The 19,054-nt window shown below is 60.7% G+C and overlaps 1 protein-coding gene across 3 annotated transcripts; it reads left to right on the forward strand.

The window, feature by feature from the left end:
• Positions 1-421: 421 nt before the first annotated feature.
• LOC103056104 (occludin-like) lies at positions 422-17,322 on the forward strand. Of its 3 annotated transcripts, none has more exons than XM_088147366.1 (8): positions 422-559; positions 6,235-7,188; positions 10,240-10,398; positions 12,589-12,737; positions 13,538-13,771; positions 14,890-15,061; positions 15,671-15,712; positions 16,039-17,322. In XM_088147366.1, exons 2-8 carry the CDS (start codon positions 6,484-6,486, stop codon positions 16,138-16,140), a joined length of 1,563 nt encoding a protein of 520 aa, XP_088003492.1. In that variant the 5' UTR covers positions 422-559; positions 6,235-6,483; the 3' UTR covers positions 16,141-17,322. The 3 variants fall into 3 exon arrangements, with proteins under 3 accessions (XP_088003492.1, XP_088003493.1, XP_015745831.2); XM_088147367.1 differs by having other exon boundaries at positions 13,559-13,771; XM_015890345.3 differs by lacking the exon at positions 422-559 and having other exon boundaries at positions 5,323-7,188.
• The last annotated feature ends 1,732 nt before the right edge of the window (positions 17,323-19,054 follow it).

Here is a 19,054-nt window from a genome sequence, read left to right on the forward strand (position 1 = left end):
GCCGCTCCCAGCCCGGGGTCTTGGACTACAGTTCCCATCACCCCCAGCCGGCCAGCCCGGCTTTGGCGGGGAGCTGGCGCACGGCCGCCGCCGCTCAGGGCCGCCGAGTTCCGAAGCTTGGGAGCCCTGCCGGCCTTTCTCGGGGGGAGGTCCCGAGGGGGGCACGCGAGAGAGGCTTCGCCGCCGCCCCTCCGCTTCAGGCAGCTCCTGGACCCCGCCGCGGGTGCTGGGCTTTGGGTGCGAAGCGGACGGAGCGAGAGGCGGGGACCCAGCGCCGGCGAGGGCCACCCCGGGGGCGGGCAAGCAGGTGCCCGCGCAATCCCGCCCCGCAGCGCCGGAAAGGCCGGGCGCGCTCGCGGGGAGGGGAGGGGAGGAGGGGAGGGGAGGCGAGCCAGCCAGGTGGAACCAGCGGGGGGCGGGGGCGGGAGCGCGCCGTGCCTCCTGGAAGGGGGAGGGCCGCGGAGCCGCCCCTTCTGGCTCAGTCCGCCGGCGGCGCCGAGGCCTCCAGAGGCCGCCAGTCCTGCGGGAACTGCCCGGGCCAGGCCGCGGGCGCAGCAAGGTGAGGCCGGGATCGGTGACAGGTGCGCCGCGGCGGGCGGGGACGAGCGCCGGTGGGCCAAGCAGCTGCTGCCGCGGGCGGCGGCTCGGCCTCCCTTCAGCGGGAGGAGCCGCTGGAAGCGGGGCGCTGCGGGGCCGGGCCGGGCCGGGCCGGGCCGGGCCGGGCCGCTCGCCCGCCCGCCCCCGCCCCCGCCCTGCCCGGAGCCTCGCGGGGCTCGTCCAGGCGCGGAAGACGGGTGCCGGCAGCGGGGTGAGGACGGGGCTTGCAGGGATCCTCGCGGCCGGGAGGGGGGTCCCGGAGGAGGGGCGCTGCCCGCGGACCTGCAAGCCGGAGGGGCGCCAGGCGAGCCCGCGGGGACCGGAGCGCCGCTGCCCCCGTCGGTGGGGAAGAGCCGCGCCGGGTCTCCCTCCGTCCCGCCCCCAAGCGACCTCGTCCGGGCAAGTGGCCGGCGAGGCCCCGCTCTGCCCCGCTTGCCTGCGCCTGGGGGCGGGTGGGGGCGCCGGGGAGGCAGCGCCGGGGCGAGCCGGGCCGGGTTTGAGCCGCGCGCGCCCTTCCCTCCCGGGACCGGCTGGCAGTCGCCTCGTCGCGCCCGAGAGCTGGAGGCTCCGCGCCCGGGCCGTCGCTTCCTTCCTTCCTTCCCGGCCGGGCCGGGCCGGGCCGGGCCGGGCCGGGCCAACCCCTCGCCGGGAGGGAGCGGCGCTCGACCTGATCTCGCAGCTTTCCGGTTCATTGGAACCAGCCGCCGCCTCCGTTCCTGGGCGTGGAGAAAGGGCGGGCAGCGGGGAGGGCAAAGGCCGGTAAAACGCGAGGGGCGCTGGGCGAAGCTAGACGGGCTTCTTCAGCCCAGGGCGTTGGACTCCCCTCCCCATCTCTTCCAGGCGGCTGGGGATGATGGGCCTCAGCTGCTGGGCCGCTCCCTGGCCTCCCCTCCCCTCCCCTCCCCTCGCTTCCGGAGCCGAGAAGGAAAGGCCCGGCGTGGCCGCAGCGGGGAGAGTGGACGGGGCGGGGAGGAAGCCCCCCCCGGCGAGTCGGCCCGGCTTCTCTTTCAAGGCTGCGCGTTTCCTTCCCGCCCCAGATCCTTTCATTCGCTGCCACCGAATTCCGACCGGCCGCGCTCGGGGAGAGCAACGCCCCGGCTCAGCCCGCGCTGACGCCGCGGCCGCGGGAGGTCTGTCGGAGACGCCCGGACAGCCGCGCGCGCCCGCTGCGCGTGGCGCTCAGGAATTCGGCCGGCCTACCGGCCGGCGGGCGAACGAGCGAACGAGCGGGCGGCTGGAGCAGGGCGAGCGGGGCCCGCTGGGCTCTCGGTCCCTGCCCCGGAGGCTCAGCAAAGGAGGGAGGGAACCGCAGCTTCTCTCATTCCCAGGGCTGGCCTCACCCCCCTAGCGATTGCGGGTGGGGGAAGAAGTGCCGCCCCCATTCTCTGGCTGCCTGGCAGGGTCACTGCCCCCCCCCGGCCTGATTTTCCCCGGGAGCGGCTCCTTTGGTGGCCTGGGGGAGCTTGTTATTTACTTTACAGCTTTTATGGTGTGCCCGCCCCAAAGACTCTGGGCAGGATGCAAGTTAAAACTGTAAATACGGTTGTAAAACAAATCAAATCATAAATCTTCCCTCCCTCGTGATAGGTGACAGCAACATTCCGTTTCATAGCTGAGATAGGGAGAAGAAAACATAGATTTGTTTTTCCTCATCCTGAAAGATTGTTTTTGTAGGCCTGGATAGGGTTTTGCCCCCAGCTCTGGCTTCTGCTCACCCATCGCTTCGAAGGAACCCTTTTTTCACGCAAGGCCTCTGTTCACCTCCAGCCCTGCAGTGCTGCCCAGGCTCTTGGTGCTGTGATGCGGACCCCGCAGAGTTGGGGCGGCCTTTCCTCCAGGCCCCCTGGATTGGGGCCTGTTTCCCCGGTAGCCACCTCTAGGTCAATACTGCTTTTATGGGCGTGCAAAAAAGAATAAACTGGACTCACTCCCCAGTCAGAAGCAAAGGGGTCCAGAATTAGGGACCAAAGAGCAACCCTGCTTGTATTTACTCGGAGGCTCCTCACAGACCTGCAGGTGTAACCGCGGTGCTTCCTTTAGTCACCCGGAGGCCCTGGGGGAGAATCTGCCAATGGGGGTTACATGGAAGCAACTGCTCCCTCCTTGGCCTTGAGGCACAGGCCCACACAGCTTACGTAAGTGCTTGACCCTTCAGAAACTGCCCGGGATTGGGTTCCTGGAGGGCCTGGCAGGAAGAAGAGACTTGGGGACTCAGCTAGAGGCCCCAGCAGAAATCTCAGGTGGGCTGTGGGGGGCATAGCCAAAGGAGCAGGGGGCTGCAAGCCAGCAGGGCTTGGTGACTATTGGTTGGAATTAGCAAAGCCCTGCAGAGGTGTTCCGGGGGGGGGCAAGTCAGGCCTTTCCCTTCAGAGCTCAGTGGGACCAGTCTGTCCTCCTGGAAGGCCCCACTTGGCTTGCAGCAAAAGGCCCCTGCGGCTTGTGGCTTGTGTTAAAATTCAGCCCACAGAGAGAGAACCAGCAGAGGCTGGTGGAAGCACTTTGGTTATGGGGGGGGGGAGGGAAGCAGAGGAAGCCCCATCCCACGGACAGGTTGGCTGCAGGGAGGGAGGCATTGAGGTGCTCCTGGGTGGCTGCTGTGTTGAAAAAGGCTCGGAATTACTTGTTTATCAAGCGAACGGCAAGACCACAGTCAGACCTCTGTCTCTCGCTTTGTGTTTTCCAGGAACAGCCTTGAAACCCGCGCACAGAGCTGCAAAGCAGCCTGGGGGGATTTGGCTGGCAGGCGTTCTGGCGCTGAGCAGCTTGATCCCCCGGGAACCGCCTGGTTGCAAGGCCAGGGGACGTGGACGGTGCGCGGGGTATGCAGCCCCACTGCCCTGGGCGGGAGCAGCCAGCACTGCCTCTTTAAGAAGGGAGGTGTGGGGCTGCTTCCTGGCCCCTGGGATTTGGGGAGAGGAATGCGCCGTCCAGCTTAGTCTCATGGACTGGCCTGGGGGGGTGGCACCGTGCAGGGTGAACTTCTGCCCCTCTTCAAATCGGGGCAGCAGCGTGGCTGAGAGCAGCAGTCCGCGCCCCTCCCCCTTCTTGCCCACCCCGCTGGGCTGAATCACACCCTCCCCAAGCGGCAGCTGCTCTTCAAGTCTTGCGTTCCCCAAAGCAAGAGAAGCCGTCGGCATCTGGGCAGCCACCAGGAGGAAGCTCTGGGGCTCTGCCTTGCGGGTAGGAGCACTGGCCTTGGTTGGAGAGATCCAGCTTGGCCGGATTCAGTGCCAGCCAAACAGATCCCCTTCTCGTTCCACTTGAAAGAGGATTAGAAAAAAGGCTGATCCTGGTGGTTAAGCAGCCTTCTACCGCTTGCGAGCAGTCATGAGGGCGTAGAAGCTGCGTTGTCCAAGACAGTCTCTCCCCGGTGCCAGGGCTGGAATGCAGGAGCCGAGGGGCCCGGGGCTCGGTGGCCGTGCTTGGCATTCCCAGCCACATCTGGCCAGGGTGGGAGGTCCAGGCGGTTCTCGCAGGAGGCCTCTCTGGCCTCTGGATTCCGTTCTGCGGCCCCTTGGCACCCAGCCTGTGTCCGCTGCAGGCAGGCGGAGGAGCAGATCCTGTGCGCCCCGTTGCCTGCCACAGATCAGCCTCAGGCCTTCTTGATCTGGTGCAGTGGGAAAAGGCTTTGGGGCACGGAGGAAAAGCAAAGTAAGAAGGGATCCAGAGCACAGGCGAGCAATCTTCTCTTGGCTTTCAGAAAGTTACAGAGGCAGGCTGTCTGGACAGATTTTTCCAGGTGATTCTGAAACTTAGTTTGACTTGTTTTAGGAATGGACTAACATCTGCCTCAAGGAAAGGTGGATGTGTCCTAACTTAACTTACGTATTTGTGTATGTCTGCACATGCAAGTTATATTGCCCAGTAGCTGGTGGCCTGGAAGCAGAAATAGCGTTTTTACCTGAACTCAGGAAAGGTAAATTCACAGTCCTATTTCATCCTCCTTACATTATTTATCTTTTCCTTCTTGATGAAAGACGCTTTTCCTCAGCCATTTCTTCCCAGAAGGTCATCCAACTAACCCCCTGCCCAGTTCAGGATATGCAGCAAAGATCTCCCGATGGCAACTCCTCTTCGAATCATAGAATTGTAAAGTTGGAGGTGATCTCAGAGGTCATCTAATCTGGGCCCCTGCCGGCGCAGGATCTGCTTAAGTGTTTCAGACCAATGGCTTCCCATTGGTCGTGGCCGTTTCACGAGCACCCTATTCCACTGGTTGGGAGCTCTTGCTAGAAGTTCCTCCTAGTTCCTAACCGGAATCTGTTCCCACTGGAGTTTCAACCCGCTGGATTTCGTCTTGCCCTTTCGGGCGGCAGGGAACAAGTTCACCCCCTCCTCCCCAGGACAGTCGCTTAGATGGCTGGAGGCTCTTATGGGACCCCAAAATAGCAGCTGCCCTCACTGCTGGCTCATGGGCTGACTTGGGTCGACCAGGACTCTCAGAGCCCTTTGATGGGCGCTGTTGCCTAGCCAGGGTGCTCTGACCTTAGACTTCTGCTGTTCATTTTTTCTATCCAGATGCAGAACGTGGCATGTCTCTCTGCTACGTCCCCATCCCAGGTGGTTCAGCCCACTGTTTAAGTCTGTCTAGATCTTTTTGAGTCTTCTCTCTTTCATCTAAAGCAGTGTTTCTCAACCTTGGAACTTTAAGATGTGTGGACTTCAACTCCCAGAATTCCCCAGCCAGCCATGCTGGCTGGGGAATTCTGGGAGTTGAAGTCCACACATCTTAAAGTTGTCAAGGTTGAGAAACACTGATCTAAAGGATTTGCAACCCTTCCTGGTTTTGTGCCATCTGCAAATTTAATAAATGATCCCCTTCATCTGGTTTAGGAATGCAGAGGCTGAAGACCCCAGAGCCTGAGATAGGCTCTGCAGTGCTCAGTCCCCCACACTTATGTGGAGCCCCAAGAACTCTCTAGGCACACCCTTTCCACCGTTTAGTTCATTCTTTCCCTGCTGAATTCTTTCGGCTGTTGAAAAACATCTCGAACCGCGAGCTGGAAGTGGGACCTTTTCGCCTTTATGCTTCTAGTCCTCTGATGGGCTTTGTGATACTTCAGCCACTGCTTCGCTGGGCTAAATATTTGGGAATCTCTTCCTTTTCACCTGCTCACATCTGAAGCACTCCAAGAGCATGGCGGGGAGACAAGCCGCCACCCTGGGGCTTTACGCTCGACTGGGAAGTCAAACACGCTGAGGGGAGGCCGGGAACACGCCCTGTTGCCAAGCACAAGTCGGTGAAGTCACCAGAGCCAAGGTCAACTCAAAGGAGACTTGGCCTGCCTTATCTGGCAGCGTAATGGGATGGGCCCCTCCATCTCCCCCGCGTTCCCTTCCCCTCTTCTCTGGGACGCTGGGAAGGAACAGCCCCCACAGTCCCAAGGGACGGGTGTCTCCCTGCCAATTCCTCCTCTTTTTCACGGCCGTAAGATGCCAACAACGTAGGAAGGCAAATAGAGTTTTTAATGGTCCCAGCACACCGTGACTGGCACGGGCACATTTGTGTTTCCGGTGCCCAAACTCTTCCTCCCTCCTGCTATGGCGCAGGTGGTTTCCCAACCCTTGGCTCCCCCTAAGACCTTGGGGGAGAGAGTGATGTTGAATTTCTCTCCCCCCCCTTGTGACTGATGGCAGGGAGACGGCCACTTTCATTCGATCAACACCGGGGACGGGGCTAGAATCCGCCCAAGGCGACCCGGCTCTTCAACGGCAGCGGGAAGGGAGGTCCGCATTCTCTTTCGACTCTCTTTGGCAGCGTTGGCCAGACGTGTCCCAGCAGCCTCTCGGCCACTCCCGAGGACCTAGACGGGGCTCCGTTGGCCCCCCTCTGGCTGCAGCGTTTGGGGCTTCTCTGCCGCTCCCACCCCAGGTCCCGTGCGAAGGATGTACAGCCCGAAGAAGCAATACGACAGCCCCCTGACCGGCTATGGCCCCCCTGGGGAGGACTACGGGTATGCCGTCCACTCACCGCCCCCGGGCTCCTACTACATAGAGGATGAGCCCCAGCATTTCTACAAGTGGACCTCTCCCCCCAGCGTGGTGAGGATCCTGGAGGGCGTGGGCATCCTGCTCTGTGTGGCCATCTTCGCCTGCGTGGCGTCCACCCTTGTCTGGGACTATGGCTATGGGGGGCTCTACGGCAACTCCATGGGGGGCTACTATGGGGGGGGCTACGGCAGCGGCCTGGGCGGCTACTACGGCGGCGGCCTGGGCGGCTACTACGGCGGCTATGGCATGGGCGGCTACTACGGAGGCATGACCAACCCCCGCTCGGCCAACGGCTTCATGATTGCCATGTCGGTGCTGTGCCTCATCGCCCTGCTGGCCCTGGCCATCACCAGCCTCACCAAGTCCCGGGGGGCCCGATCCAGGAGGTTCTACTTGGTGGCCATCATCGTCTGCGCCATCTTGGCCTTCCTCATGTTGATCGCCTCCATTGTCTACATCATGGGGGTCAATCCTCAGGCCCAGATGTCGGGCACCTACTACAACACCAACCCCATGCTCGCCATGTGCAACCAGGTGTACACCTCGGGAGCCTACTTCAACCAGTACCTCTACCATTACTGCATTGTGGACCCACAGGAGGTGAGTGTGGGGGCCTTGCCTTGGGGTGGGGCAGCCCCACACGGGGCAAGATGGGGTGGCCTCCCTGGTCCTTGTTGTGGTCCTGCGCCCAGCTGGGCCACGGCTGGTGGGCAGGGAAGCAGCCGTGGCCAGGCTGGAGAGAGACTCAGGGAAGCCCTCTCCGCTCCGCTGGGCCCCAGCCGTGGGCAGGGTCTGCCCCCTGGCCCTCCCGCCCGGCTTCCGGAGTTGCACCAGCTATGTCTGGCTGAGCCGACCCAGCAACCGGACAGTCCTGCCAGGGACAGGGCCCCCTTGAACCTCAGGCAGGGCTGTCCAGCTCCATGTGAGGCTCGGGTTTCCAAACCCTTTGGTAGGGATGGGCACCAAGGGGGGACGTCAGGACATCCCAGCTGCCTGCCACGGCTTTTCACCACTTCTCTCTTTATCACTCGCTTTCCCTGAAATGCCAGCATCAGAAACTGTCACACGGGTGAAAGCAAATATGAGGAACGCTTTGTTCAAGAGCGAAAGGGCTTATCTGGGGAATCGGTTTCGGGTTTGGCAGAAAACAACCCGGGAACGTTATCGGCTGGGTCGGGCGGTGGCACCCTCGAAACTGCTAGTTGAGCAAACAAGATAAGTCCACCATCAAGCCCAGCTGTGTTACTGGCCTGGGGATGGGGCTGCTGGGCTCGTGAGTCACCTTGGTGGATGTACATAATTGGAGGGCTGCTGCTGCCTGAAGACCCTTCGCAGGATCGTAGAGCTGGGACAGGGAGGGGCATCAGAGGTTGTCTAGTCCACCCCCCCTTAGCTGCAGGAGTTGCTGAAGCCCTTCAGACAGATGACAGTCCGGCCGCTGGTGGGAGACACAAGGGGGAACATAGTCTTTGCACAACGTATTGTCAGTGAGCCCACTTCAGGAGTGTTACGGGTAGTCTTCACTTAGGGACTATAATTGGCACTGGCAACTCTGTCACTAATCGCTGCAGTCACTAAGCAAGACATCATGTGATCGTGACTTGGAATTTACTGCTGGCTTCTCCATTGACTCCACTTGTTGCAAGCTGACTGGGAAGCACACAAATGGCAATCACATGACCGTGGGCTGCTGTGACGGTCATAAGTGTGAGGACCAGCTGTAAAGTTAGTTTTCCAGCATTGTCATAACTTTAAACAGTCACTAAACAGGGCAGTTGTGAAGTGAAGTCTACTTGTACTTCCTTCTGTAGCCATACCCCTCCCATATGGCCCCTCCCCATTGGCCCCACCCTGTGATCCTCCAGCCCTGCTCCTTTCCTGCTGGCAGCTCTTCCAGAGAACCCCCAAATACCTTCTAAACAGGGAAGAGAAGATTCCAGGGACCGCCTGATGTGGGCGGTTTTCACAACTTTATTTCTTCACCAACCCCCGCCCCCAATGCCAGTCTCATCAACATCCTTAAGAAATAAAAATGGCGGGCAGCAGCTGCCCAGTGCTTTCCCTCTGCTTCCCCCCTCCCCCGAGAAAGGAAAGCTGGAGTGGCTGAGAGCATCGGGGGGGGGGGCGATGCATCCTGTTTCTTTTCTGGCTTGGCTCCGTCTACATTTCAGACTTTGCAAACCCTTTGTGGCAGCCATTTTGTGAGAGTGCTCACAACATGCTCAGATAGTTGGGGGATTCCTGCTGCAACAGCATTTCATGATTTTTAGGAGGAAAAGCAAAACAACACACCCAATTAAGGAATAGTGTTTGGCATTTGAGACTGTTCTTCTGCAACTACAGCCAAACTACAGATGGAAAAATGCAAATACAATTGTCAGATCGCTACAACCCCCGTAATAACCTGGCCCCTTTCAGGGTGTTATGTACAATTACTAAGAAGTAAAAAATACTCTCCAGGGTGTAAATCATGGAGACCAAGCTGTTCTCGTAAGCTTAGGATGTGAAAAGAGGGCACGAAGGGGTGCATACGATTTGTAGAGGCTAATTTACATACGTATGTGCAAATCTAGAAATGATTCCAAATATTTACCCCGAGGAAATCCAGTCCATTTCATCCCGGGGGGGGGGGTCAGCCTTTGTGTGCTCGTAGTCCAGCTGTTGTGGGGACTCTGGATGGGCGGCCTCCTGCCTCTGCTTCTGACCTGGCAGCTCTTCGTTCAGGAGCGGGCAGCCTGGGCGTCCTCCTCGGCCCTAGGGAGGGGGGTGGAAAAGGGGCATTGGCACCACACGCTCCAGCGCACCAGCTGCCATGGCCACTCCCCAGCTGGACAGAGCAGCTGCGGGCAGCCACATCTTGAGGAGGGCCGGAAGCTGCAGCTGGTGCAAAATGGGGCAGCCCCAGGGCCCAGGCCAGACTCGCCAGTGGCCAGCAGCCTTTGGGGCATGGTGCTTCAGGCCTGGGAGGGAAGAAGGTTTGGGGAGGATTTGGGGGGCTGAGCTGTATCTGGGCATGGCTGGCTGGTTGGTTTGTGAGCCCTCCAGGCAGGGGGGGAGCGTCCTTCGGTTCAGGTGTAGACAAGGAAGCTTTGCCCTCAGGGTGGGGTCACGCAGGTTCCCCATTTCTACCTTTTCATTCCCAGCTGGCCCATTTTGACAAGCCTCAGGGATGCACTGACCCACGTCACCAAAGGTCCCATGTTTGCGCAGCAGGCGCAGCTTGGAGAATTTCAAGCCTTTTTGGTGGATTGTTCCCAGGGACTTGTGCCAACCCAGAAAATGGGTCTTCTCATTTGTCACAAGGTTAAATGTTGGCATCTTGAGGACTTTGGGGCGAATGGCACAGATATGGGATGGTCCACAAGGAGGCCAAGAAAGGCCGGTGGCCTCACATGAGCCACGATGGTGTGAAATGCTTGATTGGTCCCTGGCTGACACGCTCAGCATCCTTGTGGCCTGCCCTGGGTGCCTGCGGGGCTGGGAGGGGCCCTCCTTGCTCTGCAGGCCCAGCTCCGGAGAGGTTTTCTTACTGAATGTGAGCCAAAAGTCCCTTTGGATGGACGGGGGCTGCAGTTTGCTGTCGGGAATTGGGGGGTGGGCAGGAGATTTCAAACAGGTTTGACTCTCCCCCTTTGCTTCCTCGTCCCCCAGGCTATCGCCATTGTCTGCGGCTTCCTCTTGGTGATCCTGCTGTGCGTCATCTGCTTCTTCGCCCACAAGACGCGCCAAAAGATCTGGCGGTTTGGGAAGCACAACATTTACTGGGACCGGCCGCCGGCACCAGAGGAGGGTCCCAATGTGGAGGAATGGGTGAGTGGGAGCAGGGGCGACCTGTGGCCTCCTCGTGCACACAAGCCCCCCCCAGCCCTGGGGGAGGGCAGCTGCAGTTCACACCCTGGGCTCCTTTGGCAGCGCCTGGCCATCCGCCAGCCTTCCCCCTTCGGGGAGTTTGGGCTGGGCCCAGGCTTGGAAGGGAAAAATGGGGCAGCTTTATGGGCATACCTCCCCCCCCACAACCAATGCAATCATTTTGGGAAGGGGGGCTTCCTCTCTGACCCATGAATCCTCCATAGGCCTCTTTAGGCAGGGACAAGGGGAAAATGTGCATTGCAAACTCTGCCACTGTGCAAAGTTGCACAGAAGTGCAAAAGAGTTGAGCTTGTTTGTGACACCGCAGTGCCCATTTCGTCATTTTGGCACCATCGTGGTTAGGAAGAGACACCTGGGTAACCCTGTCTCTGTTGTTCCTGGTCTGTATGACTGAACTAAGGAGGAAATGCCCAGCCTCCTTTTTTATTTTGATCATTTTTCTTCCTGCTGCTCTTTTTATGACACTCTCTCTTCCTTCCCCCCCTGACATTTCTTTCACTATTATTTCCCTAAATTCCCCCTCCTATTTCCTGCTATGTAACAACAGCAACATTTTTACAAGCCTGCCACCTACACTGAACAGCCGTGTGTGTGTGTGTGTGTGTGAAATCGAGAGGTCTCTCTTCGCACAGACATTGTTTATGGCATTCTCTGGTTTCGGTTGCATCAATGATTAACCGCTGAGGCCGCCCCAAAGGTGCCGCTGCTGTAAGCACAGCATCAGGTGGCCGGTCTGGCAGCGGAGGGGCCCTCAGGACCCAAAGCGCAAGGGCTTGGCTTGTGCATCCCCCGAAGGCGAAAGTGCTCTGGCCCCGGTGGACATTTGTCCCCCATTTCGGGAGCCCCCTCTGGCTCCCCAACTCTTGCGGGGAGAGGCACAGGACTTTGACCTCCCACTGCTCCTTCCGGAGGCCCGGAGGTTTTACAGGCCTGCAGGGAGGAGGATTCCAGGGCCCTCGAGGGCAGGAATGGCAGGCCCCCAAGAGGACGGCCCTTGGCTCCGCAGGACTCTGTCTGGGATGGGGCGGGAGAAGTGGGGAGCCGCTTCTCAAGGCTCCGAGCAGGCCCTGGACCATAGCGAGCCTTGCCCTCTGGCACAGAGTCAGCCCCGGGGCCAGTGGGGAGGGCTGCACCGCAGAGGGCATCTCCTTGGGTCGAGGGTGCCGCCCTGGGAGAAAGCCCCCCAAGACGCTTTCTTGGTCTGCGATCCCAAACTTCAAGAGTCTGGTACCCACTCAAGAAAGCTGCTGCCTTTTAATGAAATCTGCGAGTCAGAAAAGGTGCGGCCAGGCTGCTGATTTTTTTTGCCTTGTGGCCGGCCACGATCCAAACTCCTGGGCGACTCTTCCCCAAAGAGCCCAGAAGGAAAGGGCGGGGGACGGGGGAACAGATCCCTCCCTCCTGCGGAAGGCGTGCCCGAGCAACTGCCCCTCGACACGTAGCCAAGACCGGCTGCTGCCGCTGCTCCAGCTGGCACCCAGCCAGGGTTCGTGCCAGGGTGGAAGCGCCCGGATGAGCACAAGGCATTGTGGAAGCCAGCTGGGTCTCGGACCCAGGGCCCTGTGGGGACAGCTGGAGCAGGGGCAGCAGCCAAGGGACAGTGGGGAGGAGGAGACCCGGCCTTGCCAGGGTGGCAGCAGATCCAAACCTCGGGGAGCTGTGGTGGGGCCAGGAAGGCCCAGCAGATCTGTGCAGAAAGCCCGGGCTTGCGTCAAGGCAGCGTAGTTGCCCGGCGCGTGGCCAATTCCAGCAGGCGAGCGTGGCTCGAGGGGCGTTGCGGTGAGCTCTTGCCTCCGTCCCGGGTCCCCGTCCTCTTCCCCACTTCCATTTTCCAGCCACTGCTCCATCTTCTCTGGGTTGAGCTCTGCCCATTTGGCAGGAAAGGTTGCCCTCCTAGCGATGGGAAACAATGTTTTGGGGCATGCTAAGCCCTGTGCCTCCTATGGAGGGAACTCCGCTTGGGGGCACCAGAGATCCCGGCTGAGTTTGCTAAAAGCCGTGTTAGCTGGGGATTCTGGGAGGTGTAGTTTCCACCTGAGGCCGGGAGAGGCTGTGGCCAGGGGTCCGTGTTCGGGACCCCAAGCTTGGGGGCCTCTGGGGAGCTGAGGAGTGCCCGTTGCCCCTTCGCAGGTGAAGAACGTTGATGACCGAGCCAGCCCCACCGATACGGCCACCTTGGCGTACTCCGAGAAGCCCACCAGCCCCGTCAACGCTCCCGCCAGCCCCCCCCACTACAGAGCTGTAGAGAACGACTACTCCCACGCGGAGGTCCAGAACAGGTGAGCAGGGAGGGGGGAGGGTTTCCCAACCTCTGGACCCGGGGGACCCTCCCAGCAGAGCCGAGGCGGCGGCGGCGGCAGGACTGGGCTGGGATATGACTGTCGCCAGCACCGCTCCTGGCAGTGCCCTCTTTAGTGCTGAGAGGAAGAGTGCAGCTGCACGTGGAAGTTCCACTGAACGATCTGGGCCCGTGGAGCAGCCCTGAAACTCGATCGGACCCACTCTTCTCCCCCTAGATTCTGGGGGGGCAGGCGGCTTGGCAGATGGGCATTAAGGGCTGCTGCCCCTGCCCTGGCGGAGAGAGCCAAGGAAGAGCCCTTGCGCCCATCCGCAGTGAACAGGCAGCGCCACAGGCAGACCTTCTGCCTGTTCGTCTCATGTTGTCTAATATCAAGGAGGGGTAGACTGCTTCTGGATAAGGGGGCTCCGTTTTTATTTATTTTATTTATCATATTTATATGCTGAGCTATGCAGGCTGGTCGCTGTTGACGGAGGGGTCCTCCTCTGTCAGTCGGCCTCGTCCTCCCCTGGCTGCCCCCCGATCCTTGAGACGCGGGTGGGTCTGTAGAGAGTAGTGGAGGTGACCTTGGCAGAAGGACCAAGAGCCGTTGACAGGCAAAGGAGGAAGCCCTAAGTCCGGGGAGGCGAGCTAACACGCAGACGCGGATCGGGCCGGCACCTCCCCAACTGTCTGGGGCGCAAGGCGGAGGAGGCCTGGCGCAGTCGGGCTTGCGGGAGTCTCTTACTAACGGCCGTCTCCATAAAACGCGGCTCTGGCTTCTCGGGATGTTGACTTCAGGTCTGCTCTGGGCCTCCCCAGCTCGCCCTTCCACCCGTCCCCGGACGAGCGCGCTCGGACCTTGAGCTCCAGCACTTGGGAAGAGAAGACCCGGGGGAGCCCCAGCAAGCCCCCTGCCCGCAGGGGCAGGAGGGGGCGGAGGAGGAACCCGGAACTGGACGAGTCCCAGTACGAGACCGACTACACGACGGCGGTGGAGTCCAGCGACGAGCAGGACGCGGACGAGTGGGGCAGGTGAGGCCACTGTGGCCCCCGGGGCCTTGCGAGGAAGGGCCAGAATGGGGGAGCAAGAGAAATTGAAGCGGGGAGGGGGGGCTCGGAGCCGAAGGGCCGTTTGGCTCCTCTCTAAGTGCTTTGCAAACGCAGTTTACAACAACGCAAAGCACATCATATTAATAAGCTGCATTATAATAATACGTTCAGAGAAATCAGCCGAGCATCTGGTTTCCACAAGCAGCTTCCTCCGGGGGGTCCCATCCTGATGCCTTGGGAGCAATTTCTCTGGTCCTGCAAAGATGCAACAATAGCCATAAAACCATGATGGATTTTTCTTTTAATGGCTTAAGCGAAGCACAGACTTCCCGATCACATCTAAACATCCTGGGCAAGAAATCACGGGGGCTGCAGTGGGAGAACTTCCCCCGTGGGTCATCTGGGTGAGCAGCCGCACCGTCACAACAAGCCAGCCCAGCCCTCGGGGGTGACAGGCCCACCTTCAACCCCCGAATTAAGGGACCTCTCCCTTTGGGGCAGGGGGAGGAGGAGCCCCGTGGGGGCCAAAAACCCCACGGGGCCGGCAGAGACGCCGGGAAGAGGCCTTTGGGCAGGCAGGTAGAGAGGAGTGGGCTGGGGCGTGGGGACCCGGGAAGGCAGGCCACGGGCCAGGCTGGCGGGGGGATTTCAGGAGGCCCTGGGATTTGGCAGCTGGTGCTGGCGGAGACAGCTGAAGTCCTGGGCGAGAGAGGTTGGCAGCAGGAAAGGCACCGAAGGAGGGTGGGAAATGTGGGCAGGTCCCAGTCTGTAAGTGGCCTGAATTTTGGGGAGCCCATTTAATCGCCACGTAGAATGAACCCCATCTCTCAGTCTTGCTGGGGCTGTTCTCTGCCATGGGGCTCACGGATCGTGCCCTGCCGCGAGCCCTCTCTGGTTTGGCCGTCCCCCAGAGCTCTCGTCATCCAGAAAGTGGAACTCCGAGCCCCCGAAGTGCAAGCAGGAAGAACTGCCCGCTGTTTGGCTTTCCTCTGCTTGCCACAGCGCCTTGCCACCCTTGCCAGTTGTAGGGCCGGGCTGGCCTCGGGGGTGGCCTCGTGCCACCTTGTTCTGGGCTGAACCTCCCCGCTTTCTCCCCGCAGCCACTACCCGCCGATCATGTCCGACAATGCCCGCCAGAAATACAAGCAGGATTTTGACACTGACCTCAAGCGCTACAAGCAGCTTTGTGCCGAGATGGACGGCATCAACGACCAGATCAACCAGCTCAGCAAGCAACTGGACCACTTGTCAGAGGACACCCTCCAGTACCAGGTGGGCCCCCAAAAGACAGGAAGCTGTGGCCCCCGGGGAGCAGGGCCCGCCCTACCGTGGCTAAAGGAAGCAGCCGCTGGGAGGGGCCCCTGCCCAAGACGTCTCTGGGAGAGACAGGGCCGGCTCATTGCCTGCCAGGTCTGCCCATCTTTACCTGGGCATTTGTGGAAAAGGCCGTTCTGTTGCACAGTCGCCGCCAGGTAACCCCGTGGCTGCCCTGCAGCTGCCATCATGCAGGCTGCAAGCCGAGCGTGGGGCATGCGAGGGGCAAGCTAGAGCTGTGCCTGGGGCCCGCTGGCCTCGCCCTTGTTTTCCCAGTGCGCTCCTCCGGGCCCCCTGGCAGACCCTCTCCCCGAGTCAGTGCTAGAGTCCAGCCTGACAGCCAAAGGTCTCGGCCCAGACCTCTCTCGCCACCTTGGGCTGCTGTCTCCGCTGCGGACTCGGGTGGAGAGGGCCACTGCCAACAGTACAGCTCCTGGCACGGGTCCTGGCACACAGCTGCCCACGGATCTTCCTGGCTTGCTCTGGGCTGCACTGCTGCTGAACGTGGAAGCTCCATTTTGTGTCCCCCGGTCTGTTCCCCTCCCAACTCTGGTGTTTCTCTGGCAGGGCGTGGCGGAGGAGTACAACCGCCTCAAGGACCTGAAGCGTGTGAGTACCCTGGCATAGCAGCCCCACTCCCAGTTCCCATCAGCCCCAGCCACTCTGGCCTGGATCGAGAGTGAGGGGAGACCCATGGGAGGCTCAGACTTGCAAGAAACGCCAGGGGTCAGAAGCAGGTTGGCCCACTGGGCTCTGAAGGGATGCGTTGGGGGGGGGGGTCTAATTTGAATAGAAATGCAGCAGGGGGAGGGAAGAGAAATTCGGGGCTGGGGTGACAGGAGTTGTAGCCCAATAGCCGTGGGTGATCTTGGGGAGGCTGTGGGGGTAGCACCAGCTCCAGATACACAAGGCTTCTCCCTTTGAACCTGTGCCAGACTCCAGACTACCAGAGCAAGAAAATGGAGAGCAAGTCCCTGAGGAAGAAACTTTTCCACATCAAGCGGATGGTGAGCGAATACGACAAGCATCGAGGGTGAGCCTGGGGCAGGGCCCCGGGCCCCAGGCGAGAGGAGCCGAGGCCCAGCTTCCTCCTGGGGCCCTGAAGGACTGACTCCGAGCCACCAAGCAGCACCCTTTCCTCTCACCTGGCCGCCTTCCCTTTCGGTCCTCGGGGCGTTTGGCGAAGCCCCAGGGACTCCGCGGCCTTCGGGGCCCTGCCGGGACACTGCGGAGCCCAAAGAGGCCTGGAAGACCGGCTGGTCCTCCCCCAAAAGGCTGGGCTGCCAGTCCAGCTTCGTGAATTTCCTTTTTGATGCTGATCTGTTTTTTCCTGTTTTGTGCCAAGAAGCTTGTCTAGTTCTGGGGCAAGTGGCGATGACAGCGGGCATGGACTAAAAGTGGCCTCTGCGGTTTTCCGCATTCAGCTGCTGGGAACCGCTGCGGTTTGGGGCAAATCAAGTTGGGGGAAAAAACCCCCACACGCAGAATGGCAGGAGCATGCAGCGAGAAGGGGGGTGGGATAAAACATCAATGTTGCAGGTAGTGGCTTGTGGCACCTCAAAGGCGAGGAAACTTATGGCATGTAAGTTTCTCAGACCACATCCTTCTGGATGCGGGGATTCCTTCCCGAGCTGCCGGATGAGATCGGTTGCATCTGTAAAAGGAAGCGGGTCTTGCTCAGGCAGGCGGGCAGGCAGAGCACCACGCCGGGCAGTGACCCGTCTGCATCCCTGCTCCAAACTACCGCAGATCCTTGGTACCCCTCCTCCTCCCTTGTGCCCAGTCATGGTGCCAACCTGCGTGTGGGGAGAGCGCTGCTCCCCCAAAGGGCCTGCTGTTGGAAACCTGCCCCGTCTTTGCGATGCCACTGCAGATTGTGTTCCTGCCCCATTCCTGCAAAAAGCAGCCACGGAGTTGGCTCCAGATAGCTCTGCTGGGGAGGGAGGGGCCCTCCGGGGGTCCCAAGCCCCACTTCTTTTCTTGACCCATCTCATCTGCTGTACCCCAGAAGGGGGTTCTGCCTTTGGAGCCAAGCAGCAGCTCAGGCACGGCCTGCTCTCGAGACCCGTTTGCCAAAGAGCCCCTGGGCGCCACGGCCATGGGAATCTCCATCTGTTGGAGGGGGGAATGTATGTATTGTGAAAAGGGGGAGGGGGGAACAGACCTTTTTTTAAAAACAAAATAGTAAAGCTATTCCTTTAATAAACGTGGGAAAACCTCTCGTGGTGGGTTGTCTGTGTCTGTTGGCAATGCCTGGGATGTGAAATTACTTCGTGGGAGCCCAACATTCTCTGCCAGGGATCCTCAAGGATGGGATGCCGGGCACTGCTGCCTCCCTCCCGGGTGCACCACAATGTAGCCCCCCCCCAGCTTCCCCACCACAGCCCACCGTGGTTCGTCTGCAAGCACTAGAACCAGTCCATGGTGCGCTTGGCTCGAGAGTCCCCCTCGGGCCCTGGGCAGCTCTTGGTGAAGTGGGCAGAACCCCTGGCTGGCCTGTGCATGGATGGGGCTGACCTCTGGCCGGGTCTGCTACAGATCCCCCCCCCAAGCAGCAGCCCCTGGTAGCTCTCTTCCAGCACTGCATCTCCCCGAAGTGAAGGCACCCGGCAACGTGATGTGCTCACCCCCTGCGCCTGCCTCGCTTATGTGCGGAGCAGGGCCCCTCGGCTGCTCCGTCCTGGTGTGGTTTGAAAGGGCGTGACGGAATGTGAACCCGGGGAAGGAGAAGGGGGACGGGTGAATCGAGCAAGGAGGCTCAGGAAGGGTGGCCTGGTCCTGGAGCAGAACCAGGGGTGAAGAGTTAACCCTGCCTTGATTTTGTTTGGCACAAGATGAGGGAGAGAAACCCTGGCAGGCTGTCAAGGTTCGACCATAAAGAACATTCCTGGAATCCCTGCCGTGCCCATTTCTTGACCTGGCCTACCTCAAAGGGCTGACAGCACGAGGAGCAGGGAGCACCAACATCGCTGCTGGCACAGCCTCCCTCCCTGGGTCCACGCCCTGGGGCAGCTCAACCGCCTTTCCTGTCCCCAAGGGCTGCCTGGGAGAGCCGGAAGGTCAAGGGCCTTTGGGAGCCACCGGGAAGGATGGAGGGGGCCCTTGGCAGGGCCTCCACCCAGCCCTCTGCGCTCCCCGAGATCCTCCTCCAGCAAAGCCCAGCAGATGAGCACCACTGCGGTGCAAACCCTCCACTGGCTCACCCACTCAAGCTTGCGGGGTCAGGCCTTGTGAGATGGTCATGACCCGGCAGGGGCCAACTCCCCATCCTCCTCCAGATGGCCGAGGCCAAGGGGCCTCTGCTCCAGAGACCGATCGCTTTTGCCAGCTGCCAAAGCAGAGGAGCAGGCACAGGCAGGCACTGCCTCTGCTCCGAAGGGCAAGGCCAAAGTCCAGCCTGGAAGTGGCGGGGAAGCCGATCTGGTTCTGGCTGTGGGCACAGGGAAGTTGGCGACTTGCCCCCGGGCTTGGCAGGCAGGCAGCACCCTCAGCTCCCCCCCATGCTCTGACCAAAGCCCCCAAAATCCAGGACTGGCCCATTGGCTGAGCATCCGTCAGCGCCACCAGCTTGAAAGGGAAGCAGCAGAGTCAGCGGCGGCTGCCAAGTTCAGAGGCAAACTGGGAGGGGAGGGGGCAAAGCCTCCCCCTGCCCTGGATGCCACTCCTGGCCGCGGAGGCCTGGCTTGGCTACTGGGGCTGCCGCCCCGCCTTTCAGCAGCAGCAGAAGCGGCCGGCTTCTCTGGACGCACGTGAAGCAGCGGGGGACCCATTCAGCTTCCCTCAAGAGCCTGGCCTGAGGGGCGAGGCCATTCCCCCCCCCCAACCAACAGTTCAGTCTGACTATTAGCCCCATCGCCCTCTGGCTAAAAGGCAGGGGCAGGCAGGACAACCGTCACCCAGGGAGCTGCTTAGTCACAACTGGGCGCTTGAGCCCCCCGGCAGCTGGACCCG

This window comes from Python bivittatus, unplaced genomic scaffold (assembly GCF_059951505.1).
Source record: "Python bivittatus isolate LINGU-HERP-01145 unplaced genomic scaffold, Pbiv_v1 ctg000500_np1212, whole genome shotgun sequence".
Lineage (NCBI taxonomy): Eukaryota > Metazoa > Chordata > Lepidosauria > Squamata > Pythonidae > Python > Python bivittatus.

Bases quoted from the DNA above. Each gene is read 5' to 3' on its own strand.
- LOC103056104 (XM_088147366.1), top strand. From the start codon at position 6,484: ATGTACAGCCCGAAGAAGCAATACGACAGCCCCCTGACCGGCTATGGC. The intron at 12,738-13,537 runs GTGAGCAGGGAG...TGTTGACTTCAG, and splicing joins CACGCGGAGGTCCAGAACAG to GTCTGCTCTGGGCCTCCCCA. The intron at 15,713-16,038 runs GTGAGTACCCTG...AACCTGTGCCAG, and splicing joins GCCTCAAGGACCTGAAGCGT to ACTCCAGACTACCAGAGCAA.